This window comes from Cyprinus carpio, chromosome A19 (genome assembly GCF_018340385.1).
Source record: "Cyprinus carpio isolate SPL01 chromosome A19, ASM1834038v1, whole genome shotgun sequence".
In the NCBI taxonomy this organism is placed as follows: Eukaryota; Metazoa; Chordata; class Actinopteri; order Cypriniformes; family Cyprinidae; genus Cyprinus; species Cyprinus carpio.
Window position 1 is genome coordinate 21,935,893 of NC_056590.1, and position 22,457 is coordinate 21,958,349.

At 36.1% G+C, this 22,457-nt stretch overlaps 2 protein-coding genes across 2 annotated transcripts in view; both read left to right on the forward strand.

Moving 5' to 3' along the window:
• The first annotated feature begins 950 nt into the window (after positions 1 to 950).
• LOC109092422 (F-box/LRR-repeat protein 2-like) lies at positions 951 to 10,456 on the forward strand. The gene is made up of 14 exons (XM_019106231.2): positions 951 to 1,418; positions 2,023 to 2,084; positions 2,903 to 2,957; positions 3,058 to 3,132; positions 3,371 to 3,465; positions 3,954 to 4,118; positions 5,012 to 5,138; positions 5,225 to 5,299; positions 5,392 to 5,522; positions 5,605 to 5,665; positions 5,793 to 5,837; positions 6,868 to 6,924; positions 7,074 to 7,286; positions 8,266 to 10,456. Exons 1-14 carry the CDS (start codon positions 1,170 to 1,172, stop codon positions 8,371 to 8,373), a joined length of 1,518 nt encoding a protein of 505 aa, XP_018961776.1. The 5' UTR covers positions 951 to 1,169; the 3' UTR covers positions 8,374 to 10,456.
• Positions 10,457 to 11,623: 1,167 nt separating this feature from the next.
• Positions 11,624 to 22,457, forward strand: part of LOC109067429 (CLIP-associating protein 2-like) — a 57,740-nt gene continuing 46,906 nt past the window's right edge. Inside the window, exons 1-6 of the mRNA XM_042777187.1 lie at positions 11,624 to 12,506; positions 16,345 to 16,423; positions 18,518 to 18,621; positions 18,896 to 18,987; positions 19,848 to 19,923; positions 20,880 to 20,977. Coding sequence (XP_042633121.1) covers positions 12,309 to 12,506; positions 16,345 to 16,423; positions 18,518 to 18,621; positions 18,896 to 18,987; positions 19,848 to 19,923; positions 20,880 to 20,977 — 647 coding nt within the window. The 5' untranslated portion in view covers positions 11,624 to 12,308. The remainder of the gene's footprint in view (positions 12,507 to 16,344; positions 16,424 to 18,517; positions 18,622 to 18,895; positions 18,988 to 19,847; positions 19,924 to 20,879; positions 20,978 to 22,457) is intronic.

Here is a 22,457-nt window from a genome sequence, read left to right on the forward strand (position 1 = left end):
TTTTTGTGGTGTTAAACTTCTTAAATTTTAAAGACCAAACTCCTTAGTTCTGTAGTCTTTTCCAGCCTCAAACTGATGCAAAAATAAAGAGGTTTAAGATCCAACATCTACACATTAGGGACAAACTGCATCTCAGTACCTTATATTACATAGTCTTATTAAACGCATCATGTTGTGATGCTGAATAATGACTAATTGGGAAATATATAAAGACTATTCAATAGCTGAATAATAACTAACCAAAAAATATTCAATCGCCATTCACAGACTGAAAATCATGAAAGGTCCAAACACACCTGCCTCTTGTACATTCCTGTGGCTCTCTTTCGCCCTCTGCTGTTGAAGTAAAAATAACAACTTTTTTTTTTGATTTTGTACCTTACTGAAGTATTACTGAATTTAGTTGCATTTCCCAGATACAATAATACATTATTTTTACTATTCAGTTTAGACTTCCAAAGTACATAGTAAATTTTTTTGCACGTCACCATGATATTGCTGAAGACAGACAAACTTGTGTAAACAGACAGCAATCATTTTATGTCTATTTAACATCAATCAACTATAAAGTCTCAGCTAATTGGTTTCAGGCAGTTTAACATCTGGGACATTTAAATGAAATAACAAATACGTAAATGCAGTAAAATATGGAAATGTTTTACTTGTGTGTGTTGGTTAGATGCTTTGAAACTAAACTGAATAGAATTTTGACACAGTATGCATATTTTCACATATTGCTCTGCTCACAGAGGTATTGTGCCAAAATATTGTCGATGACATTTAATTATATATGAATACATTTCATTCTGTACGAATAAAGTGTCTCTTTTCATTTCCCTACACATCCATTTGCGTCCTAACCACGACACGCCTATGCAAATTCATACAGCATTACCAAAACAAACCCACCACGCGTGTTTTTCCCGCAAAAGTGACGTCACGACCGCCACTATTTTGAGCCCCTAGAGCGCACGAGTGCGTTAACTTCAGTGCTAATAAAAAGGATTATTCTTTAAGCTTATTTGCCAGATACCTCTTTCATTTTATTTGCGTCGTTCAAAGATTAAGAAGCGCTCACTTCAGGCAGGAATTTGCGCTCGAGCGGAAATGTAGTCAGAGAGGCAGCTTGGGAGGCGGAAGTGAGGTTAGAGCAGCAGTCTGCTCCGTCCATGTTATTATTGTTATTTTGCCTGTGTGATGGTTCACGGACGGCGGCCAGCCCGGGATTTCTCCGGTTACCAGCGCAGACACGAACGGCTCGCAGGCCACACGTTACAGCTGCGCGTCTGTCTCTCAATAGTTTGATCGCCAGCGTTGACAAAACGCGCAAACGTCGCTGTGCGCAGCGCTTGCCGAGGACTGTCTTTATTATTGACACTGCAACAGACATGAACGGCATCACCAAGGGCAGATTTGAGGTAACTCATGTCAAGGGAACTGTGGACGTGGTCGTTGAACCGCGATAGTTTGCCCGAGGAAACGAAAACGGGCGGTGGCAGGCTGTCTGATCGATGGCAGTGTGTTTAAGCGACTGTTTGTGTTGGTGGGCGCGCGCGCGTGAGTGACTGACTGACTGCGTGCGTGCCCGCGCGTGTATGTCTGCAAGGGTACTGTGTGTGTTTTGGACCGAGCAGAGCTCTATTTTTACGTGCCGTATTTAGGCTTTTGTTCGTCAAGGGTAATCCCGTCCTAACACAACGGCACCAGCTGACCGTGTCAGCAACGGGCGCTGCGCCTGAATCCGTTTAACATTAGAGTTGGCCGGTGTTCTTGGAGTTTAGATCAAGCTGATTGGCTTGCTTACGTGCCCTGAATGCGAGGGCTTTAGAAAATGTCACAAAGCAGCAGTGTTATCAAAGACATTCGCTGATGCTATTTGTCCTTCTAGTGCAAGTGTTATGGGTGAAGATGCACCAGGCCGAGGCGTGTCTGAACCAGCTTCGGGCATATTGATTGTGCATGAGAATAGCTGGTGCTGTGTGAGATTTATGTAATTCATCTGTGTCATTTCATATTGTCCAGGTGTTCTCAAACAGTGATGAGGCCCTAATCAACAAAAAACTTCCCAAAGAGCTTCTGCTCCGGTGAGCCCATCATAATTAAAGACTTTTATTGCAATAGATGGCAGATTACGTTGTAATAAATTTTGTAAATCTCTATCTGTATGTATCACTCATCAACATTCAACTATCTCTTACTCACTATCTCTATCTATCTATCTATCTGTCTATCTATCTGTCTGTCTCTGTCATTCTGTATATCATTCTGTCTGCATGTCTGTTGGTCTGTCATGATTCTATAGTTCTATCAGTCTATCTGTTGTTCTTTGTTCTATCTATCTATCTGTCTGTTGTTCTGTCTACATGTCTATCTTGCATGCATATCTATCTATCTAGATTCTATTGTTCTATCTATCAGTCTATCTGTTGTTCTTTTATCTATCTATCTATCTAGATTCTATTGTTCTATCTATCTATCTGTCTGTTGTTCTGTCTACATGTCTATCTTGCATGCATATCTATCTATCTAGATTCTATTGTTCTATCTATCAGTCTATCTGTTGTTCTTTTATCTATCTATCTATCTAGATTCTATTGTTCTATCTATCTATCTGTCTGTATATCGTTCTGTCTTCATGTCTATCTTGCATGCATATCTATCTATCTATCTATCTATCTAGATTCTATTGTTCTATCTATCAGTCTGTCTGTTGTTCTTTTATCTATCTATCTATCTATCTATCTATCAGTCTGGCCATCTGATTTTTTTAATTTTCAAATTCAAATTGCTTTATCGGCTTGACATACTTTTGTATGTACCGTCAAAATGATTACAGGAAGTGGGTAGCGAATAAAAAACAGAATAATAAACACGTAATCAAAAGTCTCTGTTTTTTTTTCAGGATTTTCTCCTTCCTGGATGTAGTTACATTGTGTAGGTGTGCCCAAGTATCCAAGGTATGTTCAGCTGCTTGTTTAGTTTAAATGAAACAAAACTGTCTAGAATTAAGATTAAGTTTTCTAACAATGCTTCCTTCTTTTTTCTGTGGATGAACAGGCGTGGAATGTTCTTGCATTAGATGGAAGTAACTGGCAGAAGATTGATCTCTTTAACTTTCAGACAGATATTGAGGTGAAAAAGCATATGTAAAGTAAATGTTTTGGTTTGTGATTGCAGATACAGTCTTGTGTGTTATTGGCTTTTGCTTTGTATGTCTTAGTACTTCATCAGTAATATGTTGCTATGTGCTTTAAATGGTCTGTCTTTGGGATTAACACTGGGTCAGTAGGCTTTTCTACTGAATCCATAGACTGTAAGATCCCTGATCCTCTGTGCCTGATCTCTCTCTCTCTCTGTGTCTTTCTATTAGGGACGTGTTGTGGAGAACATCTCGAAGCGATGTGGGGGGTTTTTGAGGCAGCTCAGTCTTCGGGGCTGCCTCAGTGTGGGAGATGCCTCCATGAAGTGAGCCGCATTACTTTGTGTTAATTAAAACATGCACTGTAGGATCGCACAGTTCATGCAATTAATGAAACTGTCCAATGAAAAGTATAAAATAGCATTCAGCTGCATTTAAGCAACTCAAAGTGGCAAGTTATGGAAGTTATTTCAGTGAAAACGTTTTTGTCTTTACTGGCTGACCGGGCATTTTGTAGAATGTTTTTAATGGATTTTTATTGGTTTCTATTTCATAGTGGCCCTGCCCACTATGAATATCATTGGTCTCTTTCCATATAATTGCATATTATATTTCAAATATCTTACAAATAGCTGATTGGATTATGCAGCAGTTTAGCTTTCATTATGACAAACGTGTCATATTGCGGCTGGTTAGGAGATGGTATAATGATTATTTGTCCCTCCTGTTGTTTTGGACCATGTTTATCTGGTTTTTATTGTGTAGTTTTTCTGTTTTAACATTGTCAGCTAAGAGGTTTCATTTGATTTGGCAGGACCTTTGCTCAGAACTGTCGCAACATCGAACATCTGAACCTCAACGGCTGCACCAAGATCACAGACTCCACCTGCGTCAGCCTTAGCAAGTTTTGCTCCAAACTACGCCACCTTGACCTGACCTCATGCGTGTCCATCACCAATCATGCTCTTAAGGCCTTAAGGTGGGGCAGTTATAAGGTCTAGGGGGACAAAATTTAGCCTGGGTTATTTGTTTTGATTCTGTAAATGTTAAATATCATGACCGTAAGTCCTGTCTGGGTTGGCACAAATTGGACATAAAATTGATTACTTTGAGTGTAAAATAGGACAACAATATTATTGCTTCATTTTTTCAGAAGTGTAAGATTCAATTTTTAAACACTTGATGACCTCAGAGCTAATGGACTAAAAAATGCAAAACTGTGAAAAACTTTAGATTTTATGGAATCTTTAAAACTTAATTGGGGAGTGTTAAATCAAAGCCTAGTTTTGATTTCATTGTGTCAGGAGGGTGACTTTGTTAATGATTATAAATCTGTCACCTTTCTGCCACATTTCTTCTAATGATTTTTTTCCCACAGTTGTAGTGGATTATACTGTATGAGCTGGTGAAACCGGAAATTCTGGGAGTGAATATTTAAACAGAAACTAAGACCAATTATTTACTCATTGTTAGACATTTGAGAAAATTGCTGCTTATATTCCCACATCTTAACAGCGCAAGGTATGGTTTGAAATGCAAAAAGCACATTTTAAAAAGAAAATAATTATGTTTATATTTATTTAATAAATTAATTAATAATTTTTACAAAAAAAGTTTTCGAAACAAATTTTGAAATGTTTAATGATCCTAGTAACATGGCTTTATTATAACTGGAAAAGGAGAAAAAATGTCTTTTTGATTTTTAATAATTTGATAAATCAATAATTTTTACAAAAAATTAATTGTGTATTGTTTTTTTACTCTGCTGGTTAGCGGTTCAAAAGTTTCCTTTGTTTTTCTTTTAAATAACTTTAGTTTTTTGGGGGTTTAAGTTATTCTTTAGCATTTTCTTTGGCTCTTTCTGCCTGCTAGTGAGGGCTGTCGGATGTTGGAGAATCTGAACCTGTCCTGGTGTGATCAGATCACGAGTGATGGCATCGAGGCTCTCAGCCGTGGCTGCACAAGCGTCAAAGCTCTGTTTCTGAGAGGCAGCACACAGGTGCATACATCTATACAAGCACACACACAAAACACTTTGAGTGAATCATTGATAATGTGACATACTTGTTAAATGTCTCTTTTCAGCTTGATGATACTGCACTGAAGCACCTTCAAAAGCACTGTCCAGAGCTCATGATAATCAACATGCAATCATGCACAGTAAGACTTTGAGTTATTACTATACTTTTGTTAAATATTGCTTATGTAATACAAATACACAGTGTTAATTTGTTGTTTTATCCATCTTGCAGCAAATCACAGATGACGGCTTTGTGAGTTTGTGCCGTGGTTGTCACAAACTGCAGATGGTTTGTGTGTCTGGCTGCAGCAACATCACAGACGCTTCTCTGACTGCCCTCGGCCTCAACTGCCAACGGCTCAAGTAAAGCTTTCTTCATCTGTACGCAGATAAGCACACATGCCCACACAGAGTCATTCATTCACATTGCATGTGTTTTCCTCAGGATCCTGGAGGCTGCTCGCTGCTCACATGTGACTGATGCTGGTTTTACTGTTCTTGCCAGAGTGAGTTATCACACAAACACCCCAAACTTACAAAACATAAACACACTGGATTTAGAGAGCAAGCTTTGTGTAAGAAGACATCGCTGATGTGACAGGATTACTAAACAAGCTATGCCTTCTGTTTTAGAATTGTCATGATTTGGAGAAGATGGATTTAGAGGAATGTATTTTGGTGAGTTTAAAATCCATAAATTCTTATTTGGTGTATATTGCCTAGTAATCATGGACAGGTAAATATAGGTATTTTTTTATTAGTATCTTAGTAATGTGCTATATATTTGTTATAGCTGATAATGTTATAAATATTAATATAAAATAAATATGGACTATATTTCAAAAGTGTGGGGTTGGTAAGATATTTGAAATGTTTTTGAAGAAGTTCCTTATGCTCACAAAGACTGCATTTATTTGATTAAATACAATAAAATACACTGAAATAATAAAATTTTCTATTTCAGTTTATGTTCAAATGTAATTTATTCCTGTGATGACAAAACTGAATTTTCAGCAGCCTTCATTACTGCAGGTTTCAGTGTCACATAATATTTCAGAAATCATTCTGATATGCTGATTTGCCCAAGAAACATTTCTTATTATCAATGTAGAAAACAGTTGTGCTGCTTAATAGTTTTATGGAAACTGTGATTTATTTGAAATATAAATCTTTTGTAACATTTATTGTGACTTTTTATAAATTGAATGCACCCTTCCTGAATCAAAGTATTCATTTCTTTAAAGAAAGAAATCTTACTAACATCAAAATTTTGAATGGCATTATATTTATATGGGGTAAGTTGTCACTAGGCAGCCTGCAAAAAATGTAAACAGTAAAACAACAATGAAATAAAGAAAGATTCAACAATGTTAAAACAATGAAAAATGTGAACAGTTTATCTAAATAAATACATTTTTGATATTCTAATTCATAAAATATTAAATATTAGAATGCATTATTGAATATATTAAATGTATAAAAAATTATACAATTAAAAGGTAAAAAACTTGTGCTAACAACACAGGTCAAACTTTCAGTAAAATCTACCTCTAGTGTATATATAGCCAGGTATTCCGAGGCTTTGTTTTTTCTTCTTCTTCTTTTTTTTTTTTTACTGCTGTTGAGCTCTGTCTGTTTCCTTGCAACAATTTATCCTGATTAGTCAGCATGCTAATATTAATGTTCTGTGTCTGTATGTCCCATTCAGGTGACTGATAACACTCTGGTTCAGCTCTCAATCCACTGCCCTCGGCTGCAGGCGCTGGTGAGTGTTTGAGAGAGAGTGTGTGGGAGTATTGTTTCCATGCTTGTTATTTATGGCTTTCTGTAAAGGAATTATGAAGCATGTCCATTTGTTTTCAGAAGCTCACTCTTTATAGCTTGCTCAGTTTGGCGTGTGTATGTGTTTTCTAGAGCCTGTCTCACTGCGAGTTGATAACAGACGATGGAATCAGACACCTGAGCAGCAGTGTGTGTGGTCAGGATCGTCTGCAGGTCGTGGAGCTGGACAACTGCCCCTTGATCACAGACATCACACTGGAGCACCTCAAGAGTTGCCAGCGTCTGGAACGCATTGAGCTCTATGACTGCCAGCAGGTCACCCGCGCGGGCATCAAACGAATCCGGGTCTGTGGAAAATAATTGCTAGATATGTCACAACTCCCACACACAGTCTCAAATGTAACAGCCGCATAAAGACAAAAATGATCCCCATTTATGTGCAGAATTCAAATGTGCAGTGATTGCAGTGCCAACTACAAATCAGTCACGAAAACACAATAATGTGACTTTCACATTTCAGAAATGTTGAAAAATTTTACAGTGTTCACATTACAGTCTATGATCAAACGTCAAACAAGGGCCTCATTTGTAAGTTATCATTGGTTACAGTGCCCACACTGGTCTGATAACATTCAAGTCAGTTGATTTGTCTGGTCAGGGCAGATACTGAAGTTCATTTTGGTGCTCCAGCTGTCCAGGTTTAGGTTTGCGGTCACTTTTCTTCAGTAGCTCTATGTTGTTTTGACACAATCCTCCTTGGTGCTCAATGATCCCTATGATTTACTTTGTTTTCATCCTCTATTTTCCTTCACTGATAAAGTCTTGCCATGCTTCATGTACGCAGTCATAATCGTAGAGACTGTTGTTCTTAAAACCTCAAACAATTGGGCTGTTATAATGTGCTGTGTATTTATAATATTGATTCATAACATTATATGCCTAATATTGTAATATAATATAATATAGTATTATATATTATATATTATCAGCAAATCTGTTATTCATATTATATTTTACTGTAATAGTCTTAACTTTATTATAAACTATTAAAACTATTAAAAATGTATATATTATTGGTTTAATAATGATAATCAGACACTTAAAAATAGACTTATTAAAAAAAAACAATATTGATTTATTATAGACTTATTCTATTTAATTCTTCAATTTAAAGTCTTCTGTGTTAGTCTAGAGTTTTGGTCTGAACCAAACATGACAAGCGATTGGACTTTTCTTTTTTTCAGGGTGTAGAGAAAAATGACTTGATCCAGTTGTCATGTCACATTCTGCATTCTAGCTCATTCTGCTGTTGTTTCTCCTGTAGGCTCACCTTCCTGAGATCAAAGTCCACGCTTACTTTGCCCCAGTCACACCCCCTCCTTCAGTGCACGGAGGTGGTCAGCGCCTCTGCCGATGCTGCGTCATACTCTGACAGAAGGAGGGGCTTCTGGGAGATCCCATAGAAAGTCAAGCTGTCAGACAACTTCTAAACTCCGCCCTGCCTCCGCTCCACACCACTACGAGACGCTGTGTGGGGCTGTGGCTACAGGAGGCATGGCTTGTTCACTGAGCGGTTGCCTGGCAGCAGGATGGACCTGAACAAGTTACGCAAAATAAACACAATGCAACGTGACAAATACTACGCACATACAAAACCACCTACTTGGAGATAAAAGAAGAAAAATCAAGGAGCTACCATGTAAAATATTTCATATTTGGATATATAGAAAACAAATTGAAGGAAGTACTTAAAGCATTATGGGACTAATGAATATAGAAGGAATCCGCAAAGAACTTTGAGGCATTTTGATGCCATTATGACGACTACGCCGTGTTTACGTCCTGCTCCTTTTCCTTAACCAATAGGAATGCATTCTCTTACGACGAGAGCAAAATGAAACAACAGGAAATGAGCAGCAGGATGCAAGTCTCTGGAGTTTTGTAGGATACGCCTCCCACCGATTGATCATGTGACTTTCTCGAACCTGAGAGCAGGAAGCTTTGAGCGTTTCTGTCTGGTTTTGCGTGCGTGTGTGAGAATGTTTAAATATAGAAAACAAAATATAACACTACAATGAATCAGCCCGTATTAAAACTGGAGTAAAATGGTTTTTTTAGTTGTTTTTTTTCTGTTAGTGCTCAACCTAATTTTGAGAGGACGAAAAAAATCGCAGTTGAAATCACTTGAGCGAGCGAGGGGAAGAAAAGGACTGAGATTGTGCATGTGAGATAAAGTGGATTTTGCTCCAGTGTGGTGTTACAGTATGTCATGATTGTTGTGAATGTTCAAATTTAGATAATATACATGTGCTAAGGGTTGGGGGGGAGGGGGGATACATCAGGATAAATTATCATAAGTTTCAGAATGTTTCAGTGCAATATTGAAAGCCCAGGCGTATGTAACTGTGGTATATTTCAAAAGATTCTCATTGCAAGGCGTAGTTCACCCAAAAATGAAATTTCTATCATCGTTTTCTCATCCTCATGTCATTCCGAACCTGTAAGACTTTTATCTATGGGACACCGAAGAACATATTTTGAAAAATATGTTTTTGTGTCCATTCGATGTTCATTCTACACAATGTCATCTTTTGTGTTTCACAAAAGAAAGTCATACTGGTTTGAAACAACACAAAGATAAGTAAATAATGACACAGTGTTCATTTTTTTGGGTGAACTAGATCAGATCTGAGTGTAATATGTAAATTATACAAAAATCAACAGTACAAATACGCCAAGGGAAAAATATCAAGCCTTAACCAAGCGATCATGATTTAAAGTGATGGTTCCGCAAAATAAAACAAACAAAAACTTCTCACCCATCTTCAAACCTGTCTTTATATGTGGAACAAAAATTTTTAGTTTCAGTCTATATTCACATTCATTGAACAGACCAAAATGCAATGAAAATGAATGGTGACCAAGAGTTTTGGTACAAAGTGAATGATGACAAAAATGTCATATTTGGGTGAATGGACCCTGTAAGTTCATCCCTTAAGTCTCGTGCATAAAACTGATGTTCAACATTGGTTTGATGCGTAACATTGCATATGTATAATCATGTTGAGTCTTGCAGATGAAAACAGCTGCTGAGTTGATCATCTACTCAATGGAAATGTTTTTTGTCGGTGTGAGTGCCTTTGATTTTACAACTGGAGGGAGGGGTGGGTTACAGCCACAGTAATGCTCAGGGCTGCGATGTAGTTCATCATATTTTTTTCTCTTGTATTCCCCCTATTTAAGTTGGTTTTTGCCATTAGATGTGATGCTGATGTCATCATTTCCTGTCAAAGCATACACCAGTGATTCCAGTATTCTTTATCTCGACCACTTTAGAAGGCAATGCTAAACCTGTCTGCGAAATGAAGTTTATTTAGTATTGTTCTGTAACAGTTACTCTGTTCCCCTCCTTCTCTCCCATATTTTTTGACAAAGCTGAAAAGTTACCTGAATGTCCTTGTGTTCTGGTTGTTAATGTGACATTTCTTTAAATAAAAGATCTGAGCAGTGTGTCACATTCTGGATGGTTAATTCTTATAGTATCATCTACTCGGTTTATTGTTGATATGAATCATTTGCTTATAAACATGGTTATAACAATACATGATTTAGCATCTTGAATTTTTATACCATTTTATACCACTGATTCACTTAAACAGACCTGAAACTGTTTTTTTTTTACTTTTCACCATATATGTGTTCTGTATACATGTTTGCAAGGTTGAAAATGTAGCTTATCAAGTAGTAACGTCAAGACACTTTTGATAAGAGTTGTAACTACTTAATTTTAATATTTTATAATGAATATAAAACTGAATAAATAATAAAAATGATCATGATCTATATTCAAACAGGAACATAATAGACTAAATTATTATTATTTCAAACTCTTGGGTAAGGAGTTTTGTTTTTATAACATGAGTACTAGAAAGCTCTTGAGACAAAAACCTAAATAGTTGTATATGGATATATATTTTGGTAACCTAATAATATTGCAAAGTAATACTGTGTATATGTATGTAAAATAGGCTCTAAAAGTGTAGCATGCTCTGTAGTATAATATGTAGTATAGAATATCTAGTACATTCTGTTAATGTGGTATGTATCGCCAATTCATTCATTCATTCATTCATTCATTCATTCATTCATATTAATTACGTTTGACAAACATTTAATGCCACTAGGGGGAGACGGAAGAGCATATTTAAAAACAATTCGTGTTGTATGGATACAATCGTGTGCATTATTCAAAGTAAGTATAATCTTCTAGGTGCTTTTAAATGGACAAAATGGTTATTTGAAAGTCTATGTGCGTGATTTATTACAATAAGAAGAGATCTGTTATAATTAAGAAGTAATAATAATTTAGTAATATATTCAAATATGCAACAACTTAGTTACCAAATGTGATTCAGTCAACTTTAAGGAAAATTCAAATACAATACCATAAGGAAAAGTGTCAACATAGGCCTACTGGAATAACCATAATCATCATCAAAAATAAATTCTCATTGAAGCCGGTTGATTATATTAATAATAATAACAACAACAACAATAAAATATGCATAGTCGCTCTCGATACTATATAATAAACATGTACGTTATCTCTATTCTGATGCTGTCGCACTGCACAGCCTCTGATAAATAATGAACTAAATGAGCATATTTTCATTCAGGCATCATGCTGGACATCTGTGCGGCGTTGAAGGACCCCAAGGCCTCGGCCCAACTCTTCGTCGGGATCGTTTGCTATTCAACACTCAACTATCACGGCTACTGGAGGTCCAATGGTTGAGATCGAGTCGTGAGCTCAGGAGGCAGCTGTCAAATAGCGGATTATTTTTTGGATTAAGTGTAAACAGGAGAGCCGTGAAAGTAGCGCGCGACCCGGCGGCTCATCCACTCATCACCCGAGCGGCGGGAAGCGGGCTTTTCTGAAATGTTCGCCTGGAGGGAGGAGAGCCCCGGCGGCAGGCCCCAGGATACTCGACCATAAGGGTTAAAAGCTAGCCGAGTTAGCCGATACATTTCAACTGTTTTTATACGTGCCTCGCAGCGGATCTCTTTTACTTTGCTTCGCGTCCGTGGTCGCCCACACTTTGTTGTTGTTCAGGGGAAACACCTTTCGTTCGGGGGAACAGTTATTTCGTTCCTGGGAAACTTGGTCAAAGTTGTTTATTTTCCGTTACTGAATCGTTAATGCACTAAACAGCAGACTTCAGCCGCCCTCGGAGTGTCTTTAAACGCAGTATTTGACTTCCTCTTTGTACACATTTCAGTTTCTCGTGCCGTTTACGCGACTCTGACAGTCACTCTGTCGTTGTTATTGTTTCGCCGCGACCTGAGGACTGACCACAAAGCGTCCCGATGGAGGAAAATGACAACATGGACTATTTTTACCAGCAGGTTTTGCAGAAGGACGTGACCCGGCGGCTGCAGGTCGGCCCGGATCTCATAGACTACCTGAGCGACCCGCAGAGGTCCTGGGATGTGGAGCAGGACAAACCCCGCCTGGACAAAACCATAGATGAGCTGACGGGATGGGTCAACTCCAGCAATTACAAGGTACACTGTTTGCATAGCGTGTGACCTGCTTTGGGGTTGTATCTTTAAATTAAGTGTCATAAAAGGTGTGTTATAAGCCGTTTGGCACGTATGTTATGAAGGATGCCTGCATGTTTCTGGAGTGACAGTCTTGAGCCAAACCTAACAGTTTATTCTCATAAAATGTATTATTGCACGTAAACCACTAAATGCATCAGTTTTATGTGATTGTACATTCATTTCTGTGCCTTTTTGTATTGTATTTATTGTATTTACAATAAGCTTCTGTGTGTAGAAGTGTTTGGGGAAAAAGGTGTTTAAATAGTACATTAATATCAATGTGCATGCATTACATATTCATTTGTGTCTAGGAGAGAGTGGATTTGCTGGTGGGGGTGTTGTGAGGATGGGGGAGGGTCGCGTGGGGTATTGTTCTGTTACACTGGGGCTGTAAAGGCACATGTCACTGCAGTTGATACGAGTAATCCATTTACATTTGCTTTTGTGTGTGTGTTATGTTGATTAAGAAAAGCTTGAAAAGACAAGCATGTTTGAATGGCTGGTGGATGCAAGCCGAAGCTTTTATGCTGGCTCATGCTGCTGCTGATGTTCAAGGCTGAGGCAAAACCGGTCACTTCTGCAAACAGTGACACTGAAACGGGAAGCGAAAAATTAACTATGATTGAGTACTGATGTTTTAAAAGCAGCTTTAGACATTCATCTGTGTTTTGTCTTCAGCTGGTAGTTCTGGTTTTCAGGGGCTGATGTTAATAGATGGCTATGACATCAGACTCAGATTTTAGAAATGATGAGGGTGATTCATGAATTGGAGACACAGCTGCATAAATGCAGGGAGTCAAATTCTTTGGCCCTCTTGTTGAAGATCTGGTAGATTGTTTTCGTCTCTCCACTAAAATATTTTTGTAAATAATTTGGTTTTAATTTTATTTATTTTTACAATTTAATATACAGTGTCGTTTAAAGGCTTAAGGGTAAATGAGATTTTATTTTAAAGAAATTAATAGCCTACATTTTTCAGCAAGTACACATTAAATTGATCAAAAATGACAGCAAAGACATTTATTATGTTGCAAAATATTTATTTTTCAAATAAATGCTATTTTGAACTTTTTTTAAAAAAAAATCAAAGTATCCTGAATTTTATTTAGCAGCATAACTGAGAAATTGATAACAATTGATAATTGATAATAGAATGATTTCTGAAGGATCATGTGACACTGAAGACTGGAGTAATGGCTGCTGAAACTTCAGTTTTGTCATTACAGGTATAAATTCTACATTTTAAAAACTATTATTTTAAAAATTAGTAATAATTCATAAATTACCGTTTTCACTGTATTTTTAATCATGTAATTGCTGCCTTGGTGAGTGTAAAAATGTTTTTTATTGTTTAAAAAAATGTTTAAAAAACATTTCAAAAAATTGTACCAACCGAAAAAGTAATGTAGTAATGAAGTGCATATATATTTATTATTAAATTATATTTTTGTAATTTAATTATTTTACAATTAATGTATAATTATAATAAAAATATGAAAATCTCATATTTTAAATGCATATATTTATTAATATCAATATTATATTTATGTATATTTAAATGCAACATTTTACAGTTTCTTAATTGATTATTAAGAGAGGTAGGGTAATAATACATAACATTTTAAAATATATATAAAAAAATGTGTTTATTGTAATTTTTGGTATTTTTGATGATATAAATGCTGCCGTGGTGAGTGTAAGAGACTTCTTTAAAAAAAAAAATAATAATAAAATAAGTACAATCTTACCCACCCCAAACATTTACATTTATGAAAAAATGACGAAAAATACATTTATGATGATGTTTAATTCTGAAATCTAATGTATCTGTAATAGAGGTCCCGTTTTTGGTAAGAACAGGTCGAGAAGCGATGCTTCATTTAGAGTTAGATGCTAACAAAGCTCAGTGAGACTGAGAAATGATCTAAGAATGGACTTGATTTACACACACAGTGTTTTCTCCATAAGTCACACAAGGGAAGAAACCAGAAATGCTTGCTGGTTGTATTAAAGGAGTAGTTCACTTTTAGAATGAAAATTCTGTCACCCTTTACTTCTGCCTAATCGCGATTTATCGCCTTTGCGATTTAATTTCAATGAATTGTGCAGCCCTGCAGGTTTGGAACAAGTGGGGGGTGAGTAAATGATGACAGAATTTTCATTCTGAAAGGGAACTATTCCTTTAACTTGAAAAAAATTAGGTTAATCCCTTAAGTGTGTAGTTGAACGCTGTCCAATTAAAACACATTTAAGCAGTTTCCAAAATTAAATGCCTTGGTGTTTTCCAGTTTTGCCTTTCAGGTGCACCCTCTCTATTGTGCTTACTCAGGATTCTCTCTGGCTGCTTTGCCTAAAATAGGTCATAACTGGAGCTTCTGGGATGTAGTGAATATTTGATTGTTTCTCTGGAATGTGAACTTCCATCCTGCACTGCCAAAAAACACAGTGCAGCGATCCTACCGCAATCCTCAAATAAAATCTGTCTCACAGTCTCTTATTTTCATTCACCCACTCACACACAATAACAATAGTCCTTCTTAAAGACACAGTGCACATCAACACAAAGCTCTGTAACAGAAACTGTATCGGATACTAGAGCTGTCACGATTATGAAATTTGGCTGACGATTAATTGTCTAAAAATCATCACCGTTATTGCGATTTCATTGTTTGTTTAAGGGCTTTGGCGATTATGACGATTAATTAATTATCACGATTAATCGTCTTTTTTATGGCTTCATTATATAATTGTGATTAAGGGTTCAGTAAATAATTATGATGTTATCTTTTAATCTTTGAGTTATAATTTTGCAGTGTAAGATTACTTAGAGTATTCCAAATTAAGAATATCAATACTGTTTGTGGATCTAACAGTCACTCTTTTTTTTTTTTTTAAATCCTTTGTTAAACATAATCCACTAAATACTCACTTCCTCATTACAGAGAAAAACTACATTTGAATAAAAATATAGCCATGAAATTAAACTAGCTGACTGTATAATTTAGCAGCAAAAACAATATCTTGAAAAAAAATCTATGGTGCACATTATACAATTTAAACAAGTTTATTCTGTTAACTGTTTGTATTCTTACAAAATACATTCATGAAAATAAGATAGAAATCATGAGAAAAATAAAAGCTTCTAATAATTTTTCTGTTTGCAAAACTTGGATAATGTGAAACGCTTCAAACAGAGTGGCACAAAGCTCTTATGCACATCCAGGGTGCAGAATGATGTGCTTGAAGCAACACAAGTCGCAGAGTGCTGCACTCCACACGGTACAAACGAAGAGAAGAGAAATGAGAGAGACCTTTATCTACACATCAAGTATTATAATGGGAATATATCATCTTGGAGAGAGAGTATCACAGAACAAACTACAACAACATGAACGTGACATGCTGTTTGAATGCTGAGCGGAAAATAACTGACAGCTGCAACAGAAGGAAGATCAATTTCTGTAAACTTAAATTTAACAATGTAAATATAATTCTGTCCCTCGCATTAAGATACGAAGTGGCTTCAGATGATATAAGCTATACAGTGCATGAAAACCAAACTGGTGCTCTTCTGTTTCTTTTGACTCACCACTCCCCCCTATAAAATACAAAAAAAACAATAAAGACCAAATAAAAACAATCACAATTATACTTAAATATAATTACAACCACAGGCCTATCAGATACTGAATAAGCAGAATCATGTGTTTGAAAGTGCTGTCCTACAGTTTGCCTGCGTGAGAGGAGGAGTGAGGTTTGATGTTTTCAGCTGATTTGTCTCGTTCTTGTTTGGTGTCAGGTTGCATTGCTGGGGATCGATATCGTCAGCGCATTTGTGGACCGGTTGACAGAACGCTTCAGAAGTTATATCATCACAGGTAAGCAATGTGTGCATGTTTGTTGCTTGTTCCACTGAAGTCACAGCTTCATTAGCAGCATTAGTTAAAGATCTCCTCCACTGCATAATCAGCAGAAAGGGGAATGCCAGGATGACTTGCTGTGTACATGACACAATCCACAGGCTCAGTGCTTGTCTCTCAGCTGTTTGAGCCCCGCCTCCTCCTGTTACCATGGGAACGGGTTATGATAATAACAGATGACCCCCCTCACTCATCAAATACCTCATTCATTTGAAAACATGGAACAAATGGAGTATAGAGGAAGGAATGAGATGACTTCACACAAAGAGACTGTTTGAGTGTGTGGGGTGTACAACAATGTATGAAGAAAGTTACGATATGTCAGGGCCTCTAGTAGTTATAAATGGATTTGTCTGTCATTGGTTGGCCAAACAGATAGACCTGCCCCCAACTCACACCATTGGTTGAGCCATTGTTACTGCTTGGGGTTACTCAAAAACTTATATTTGGGGGAATCAACTTTGATTTACAAAAGGTTGTATTTGCATATTGCATTCAGGGATATGAAAAGTATGTTTTATTAAATGTAAAGCTGAAATTGCGATATGGCTTAGAGTGCTCATCAAATCACAAAGGCTGCGCTAAGTAAATATATGTGCTTTAGAATGAAGCCGGTACTGTGTTCATTGACATGCGCGCTGCTCATGATTCAGTGTTTTCAGCATCTCAGAGCGACTCGGTTGACAGTAAATGCTGTCCATACGATCTCATCCCTGATCTTAGTTTGGGTCACTTATAACATATATTTGAAAATGCAACATACGCCAACCATCTTCCCAAACTTGCACAGAGAAGTGCTTGTGATCTTCCTGAGGTTTTTGGCCAAAAATCTTAATGGTTTAACATTTGAATATTAAGACGACCATAAATATTATATTTGTAATTTTACAGTTGTACTGTAAAATAAAATAATAATAATAATAATTTTCTTATACAATTTTTTTACAGTAAAATATTACATTCATATTACAATTTACAATATTACAATAGGAATATATTTAATTATTTATTAAATATTTATTATTTATTAATATTTATTCATATTTAAGAAATTTGAAATCATTTGAAAATGGATTAAAAAAATAAATGTGTAAAATAAACATGCTTATACTTTAGACAAAGCATTTTTCAAAAATAAATAAATATTTAATAAAAATATAATTACAAAGGAAGTAAACACTGTAACCAACAGTGCACTCAGTATTTTGGGAAGTTTGTGTGCATTGGGAATCATATTTTTCAAATAAAGCAAGGGTAACACTCATTTTACATACAGCACACAGTGAAAATGACATGAATATGGCAGTGGGCAAATGCATAAAGTGCAGCATAATTTGAAATCACGAGTTTAAAGTTTAAAGCATTCAATTAACACGGACCGACCGTAATGCAGAGAACACGTGATCATGCTGGTTAAAAATGCACACTTCACAAGATCTCACTGCTGGATTCGACTAAATTTGCAAGGTTTGTGAAATTAAAAGTTCATTAGCCATTCAAAGATTTGTTTAAATGATATAAATGCGTATCTGCTTAATGCTGACGGCAGACGAGAAAGTATTATAATGTTTGACTTTCTATTACTAATAATATAAAAGCAATCGTTATATTACATTATAATACATAACATATACATTAATTCCTTTGTTTAACCATTCTATATTATTAGACAGACTTCTATCCGTATTAGACAGAACTGTTAATGACAACAGCGAACAAGAGGGAGAATGTGAGCTGTATGCGCTCAGGCGCTGCCTTTCTCAGCGCCGTCAAAATAAAAGCCCCACCTCGAACACATCGGCCACGCAGAAAAACTTATCGGCCGATATTAAAAAAAATGCTAAATATCGGCCGATATATCAGCCATGGCGATATATCGGTCGACCACTAGTTGTAGTAGTATATTACAGTAATATTGATATAATTACAAAATATGGGGCCCTACAAACAAGTACAGCAAACCTGGAGATTTTATTTTTTTTAAAAAGTGTGCAGACCTGGATTTTTAGATCACCTTTTAAACCTCTTTTTTTGCTTTTTTTCCCCACTCAGTGGTGCCTGCATTAGTTGACCGTTTGGGTGATGCGAAGGATCAGGTTCGAGAACAGGCACAAGCACTCATTTTGAAGCTGATGGAGCAGACGGCAACACCCATGGTGAGCTAACGATACAGCAAAAGGGCAGTTCAGTTTGAAATGATCATCACACCCATTCATACTGACAAAAAAAAATCATAATGCTACTGTCTAGATTTTTTGTGTATGTGAGCTGCTGGGTGAATAGAACCACATTTAATCCTTTTTGCTAGTTACTACTGCCAGTGATTCTTCATTTCCTTCATAGCTTATCATCTCTTTCTCTCTCTGCTTTTGCAGTAATGGATATGTAATGAACGAGTTACACTGTTTCTTTTCCTCTGTCTCTGTGTAGTATGTTTGGGAGAGGCTGTTTTCTGGCTTCAAACACAAAAACTTCCGCAGTAGAGAGGGACTCTGCTTGTGCTTGGTTGCCACTCTAAATGCGTAAGTCCTTCATACAATCCCATACATTCTCACTTTGTAAACAAACCCACATTTTCACTGAAAGTCTTGTCCAACAGGGGACGCTGGTCTTCCATATCACAGTATTTTGATGCAGTCACACCCCTGGGTTTATCACCAACAGGACTGATTTCTGTTAGTTCATCATCTCAGACGTTGCAACCCGTTTTGACATCTAAATTCACTGATATTTAGATATAATCTACAGACATTCACAAATACAAGCTCCCTGTCTGTCACACATTGTAAACAAACTCTGCCCACTGAGGTAATCCTCTTACCTGCCTGTATCGATACCAGGAAGGTCAGATTAACAGACATTCTCACTGAAGCACTACATAAACACTCATATACAAACAAAACTAGTTTCTAAGTAACATTACTCCTCACTGTTGACACAAAAGAGCTGTCACATAATCCAAAAAACGTTAGACTACATTGTTATTATAATAATAATAAGTTATGTACAATATAGTTTGCTTTAATTACAAAACAGATTTGAAATTGCAGTTTTTTTGGTTTTGTGTTACATTACGGGGTAGTTAAGCCTGAAATGATCAATTCTGTCATTGTTTACTCAACCTCATGTTATTCCATCCAAACCTGTTGGACTTATTTTGAAAAATGTCTGGTTTTTTTTTTTGGTTTGTTTTTTTTGTCCATATACTGAAAGTCAGTGGAGTCCAGTGCTCATTGTCCATAGCTGAAACGTTCCTCAAAATACATGTTTTTAAATGCAAAATAAGCTTATGTATCCAACTGTGTATATGTACATGCATGGATATTTGAACTTGCTGTGAACTGTGTCTCTCTCTCTCTCTCTCTCTCTCTCTCTCTATTAGTTACGGTGCTCAGCCCTTAAGTTTGAGTAAATTTGTTCCACATCTCTGTTCGCTAACAGGAGACCAAAACCCCCAGGTATGAATCTGTGTCTGTGTATGTATGTAATGCTTGGAATGTGTGTGAAAAAGTCAAGAGAGTTGGATGCACTCTCTGTTTCTGTCCTTTGTGTATGTGTATGTGTGTGTGAGGGAGGGAGGCAGTCCGCACTAATGTTAGGTTTCTAGACATGTACAGCTGAGTTCAAGCTCCCGCTGGGCGAATGGGCCGCTCACAGAGAAGAGCATTAGATTTAGAGGTTGAGATGAGAGAAACTAGACAGTGATCTTTAAGAGATGTCAAAAGTAAAATCTAGAAAAATGGAATGAAAAATCCACTCTTTTTGAAAGAAATTAATATATTAAGTAAGGATACATTAGGTTGATCAAAAGATTTCCATTTCAAATAAATGCTGTTAGTTTGAACTTTAAACAATGAGAATATGGAATATGAAGTAATGGCTAATGAAAAATTCAGCTTTGCCATCATAGGAATAAATTGTTAAAACACGCTGTAAAAATTATTTTTCAAAGTTGTAAATTAAAGTTTCATAAGAAAATACTATTTCAGTCTTTCTACTTAAAAATTTCATGTTTGATTTAATTTTACTTGTCATTTCTTTGAAACAATTTTCACTTAAAAGTTGCTAGCAAATTTCACAAATAACAGAAAAAGTAAATCCTAGACCAAATTTTTGTCAGTGTATTAAAATAGGAAACAGTTATTTAAATTGTAATAAAATTTCCCAATATTACTGTTTTTACTGTGTTTTAGATCAAATAAATCAGCCTTGGTGTTCATGAGAGACTTCTTTCAAAAACATTAGAAAATATACCAACCCCAAACATTTGAACAGTAGTGTATGTAAAAATCAGTGTTCACATAGACAGCAATGTAATCGGTTGCTGTCACTCATGTCACCTGCTCTCATAGCAAATGAGTGAATTTTCAGTGTGACTGGGATTGTAATAGGATCGATCTTTTGTGTTCCACAGGTACGGGAGGCAGCTATGACAAGCCTAGTGGAGGTGTATCGGCATGTAGGAGAGAAAGTGAGAATAGACCTCAACAAAAGAGATCTACCATCTGCACGGTTAGTGTGATTTACTGTTAAATGCGCAAACTTTCTACAAATCTTAGTTTTATCAATTTAATGACACTGTGATAAGCCAACGAGCATCATTTCGTCTCAAACGCACTCACGTGTTATACCCACACCACAGTTGTTTTGACAGTTTCAGGATTGATATAATTACTCCATGAGTCAGTTTTAATGACTTCGAGCTACCAGATTGTTTGTGCGAAAATTTGCTAAAAAATGTACTCAACCTAAGGCCATCCAAGTTTTTTTTTTTTATCAGAACAGAAAAGAAAAAGAGATATTTAGCATTACATCTCTTGGTCACCAGTGGATCGTCTGCAGTGAATGGGTGCCGCCAGAAACATCACCACAATAATCCACATGACTTCAGTACATTAAAGTGACGTGACATAAAGCCAAGTATGGTGACCCATACTCAGAATTAACATCTTGTGAAGTGAAAAGCTGCAAGTTTGTAAGAAACAAATGTATCATTAAGACTTTTTAACTTTAAACCATGGATTCTGGCCAAAATACTAGACTTAACTGATGATTACACTTCCTCCAGTGAAAAAGTCCATCCACTGTTGTGCTCTCCATTTAAAATCCACTGAGATATTTGATTAAATCAGGGTTTGTTTTGTTTTTAACTGTTTTTGGACACTTGTGAATGGTGCTTTATCTGTTTAGATTACTTTCCTCTATCAGGTGTTATGACTTTTTCACTGAAGAAAGCAAAATTATGGAAAAGGGACTTCTTTATTTATTTTAGCCGGAAACAACAATTTTATGTTAGGCCTTAATAGTGGATTTGTTTATTACAAACATGCAGCTTTTTGCTTCAAAAGATGTTAATTGACATATTGGAGTCATTTAGTTTACATGTGGATTATTGTGATGTTTTTATCAGCTGTTTAAACTCATTCTGGCACCCATTCACTGCAGAGGATCCATGGGTGAGCAAGTAATGTAATGCTGAATTTCTCAAAATCTTTTCTGATGAAAAAACACACTCCTCAACATCTTGGATGGCTGGAGGGTTTTCAGCAAATTTTCATTTTTGGTGCAAACTATTTCTTTAAATATGACAGAATAACATGTTTGTAGTGCATAGCCTGTTTATATTTTTGTGTGTATTTTATCAAATTGTAAATATTTTGGAACAGTTGCAGAACAAAACTAATTTCAGTTGAATCCACAAATCAAAAACAAAACAACATTATTTACACTAATTAATTATTTAGGATATAAAAAAAATATTTTAATCTTTATTTTTGCGCAAACTGTTACTATCATGTAATGAATTCATTTTGCAGGTGAAACTTTAATTGATACTGGCCTGCATTTTAATATATACATCTTCACTAGACTACATTAATAGATTAGTGTGGACATTTTGTGTATGCAAAGAAGTTTGCATGTTTTTATTCACAAAAGCTTTTTGTAAATCAGAACCTATGAACATATTAATTATCTTTCCACACGAAGCCCT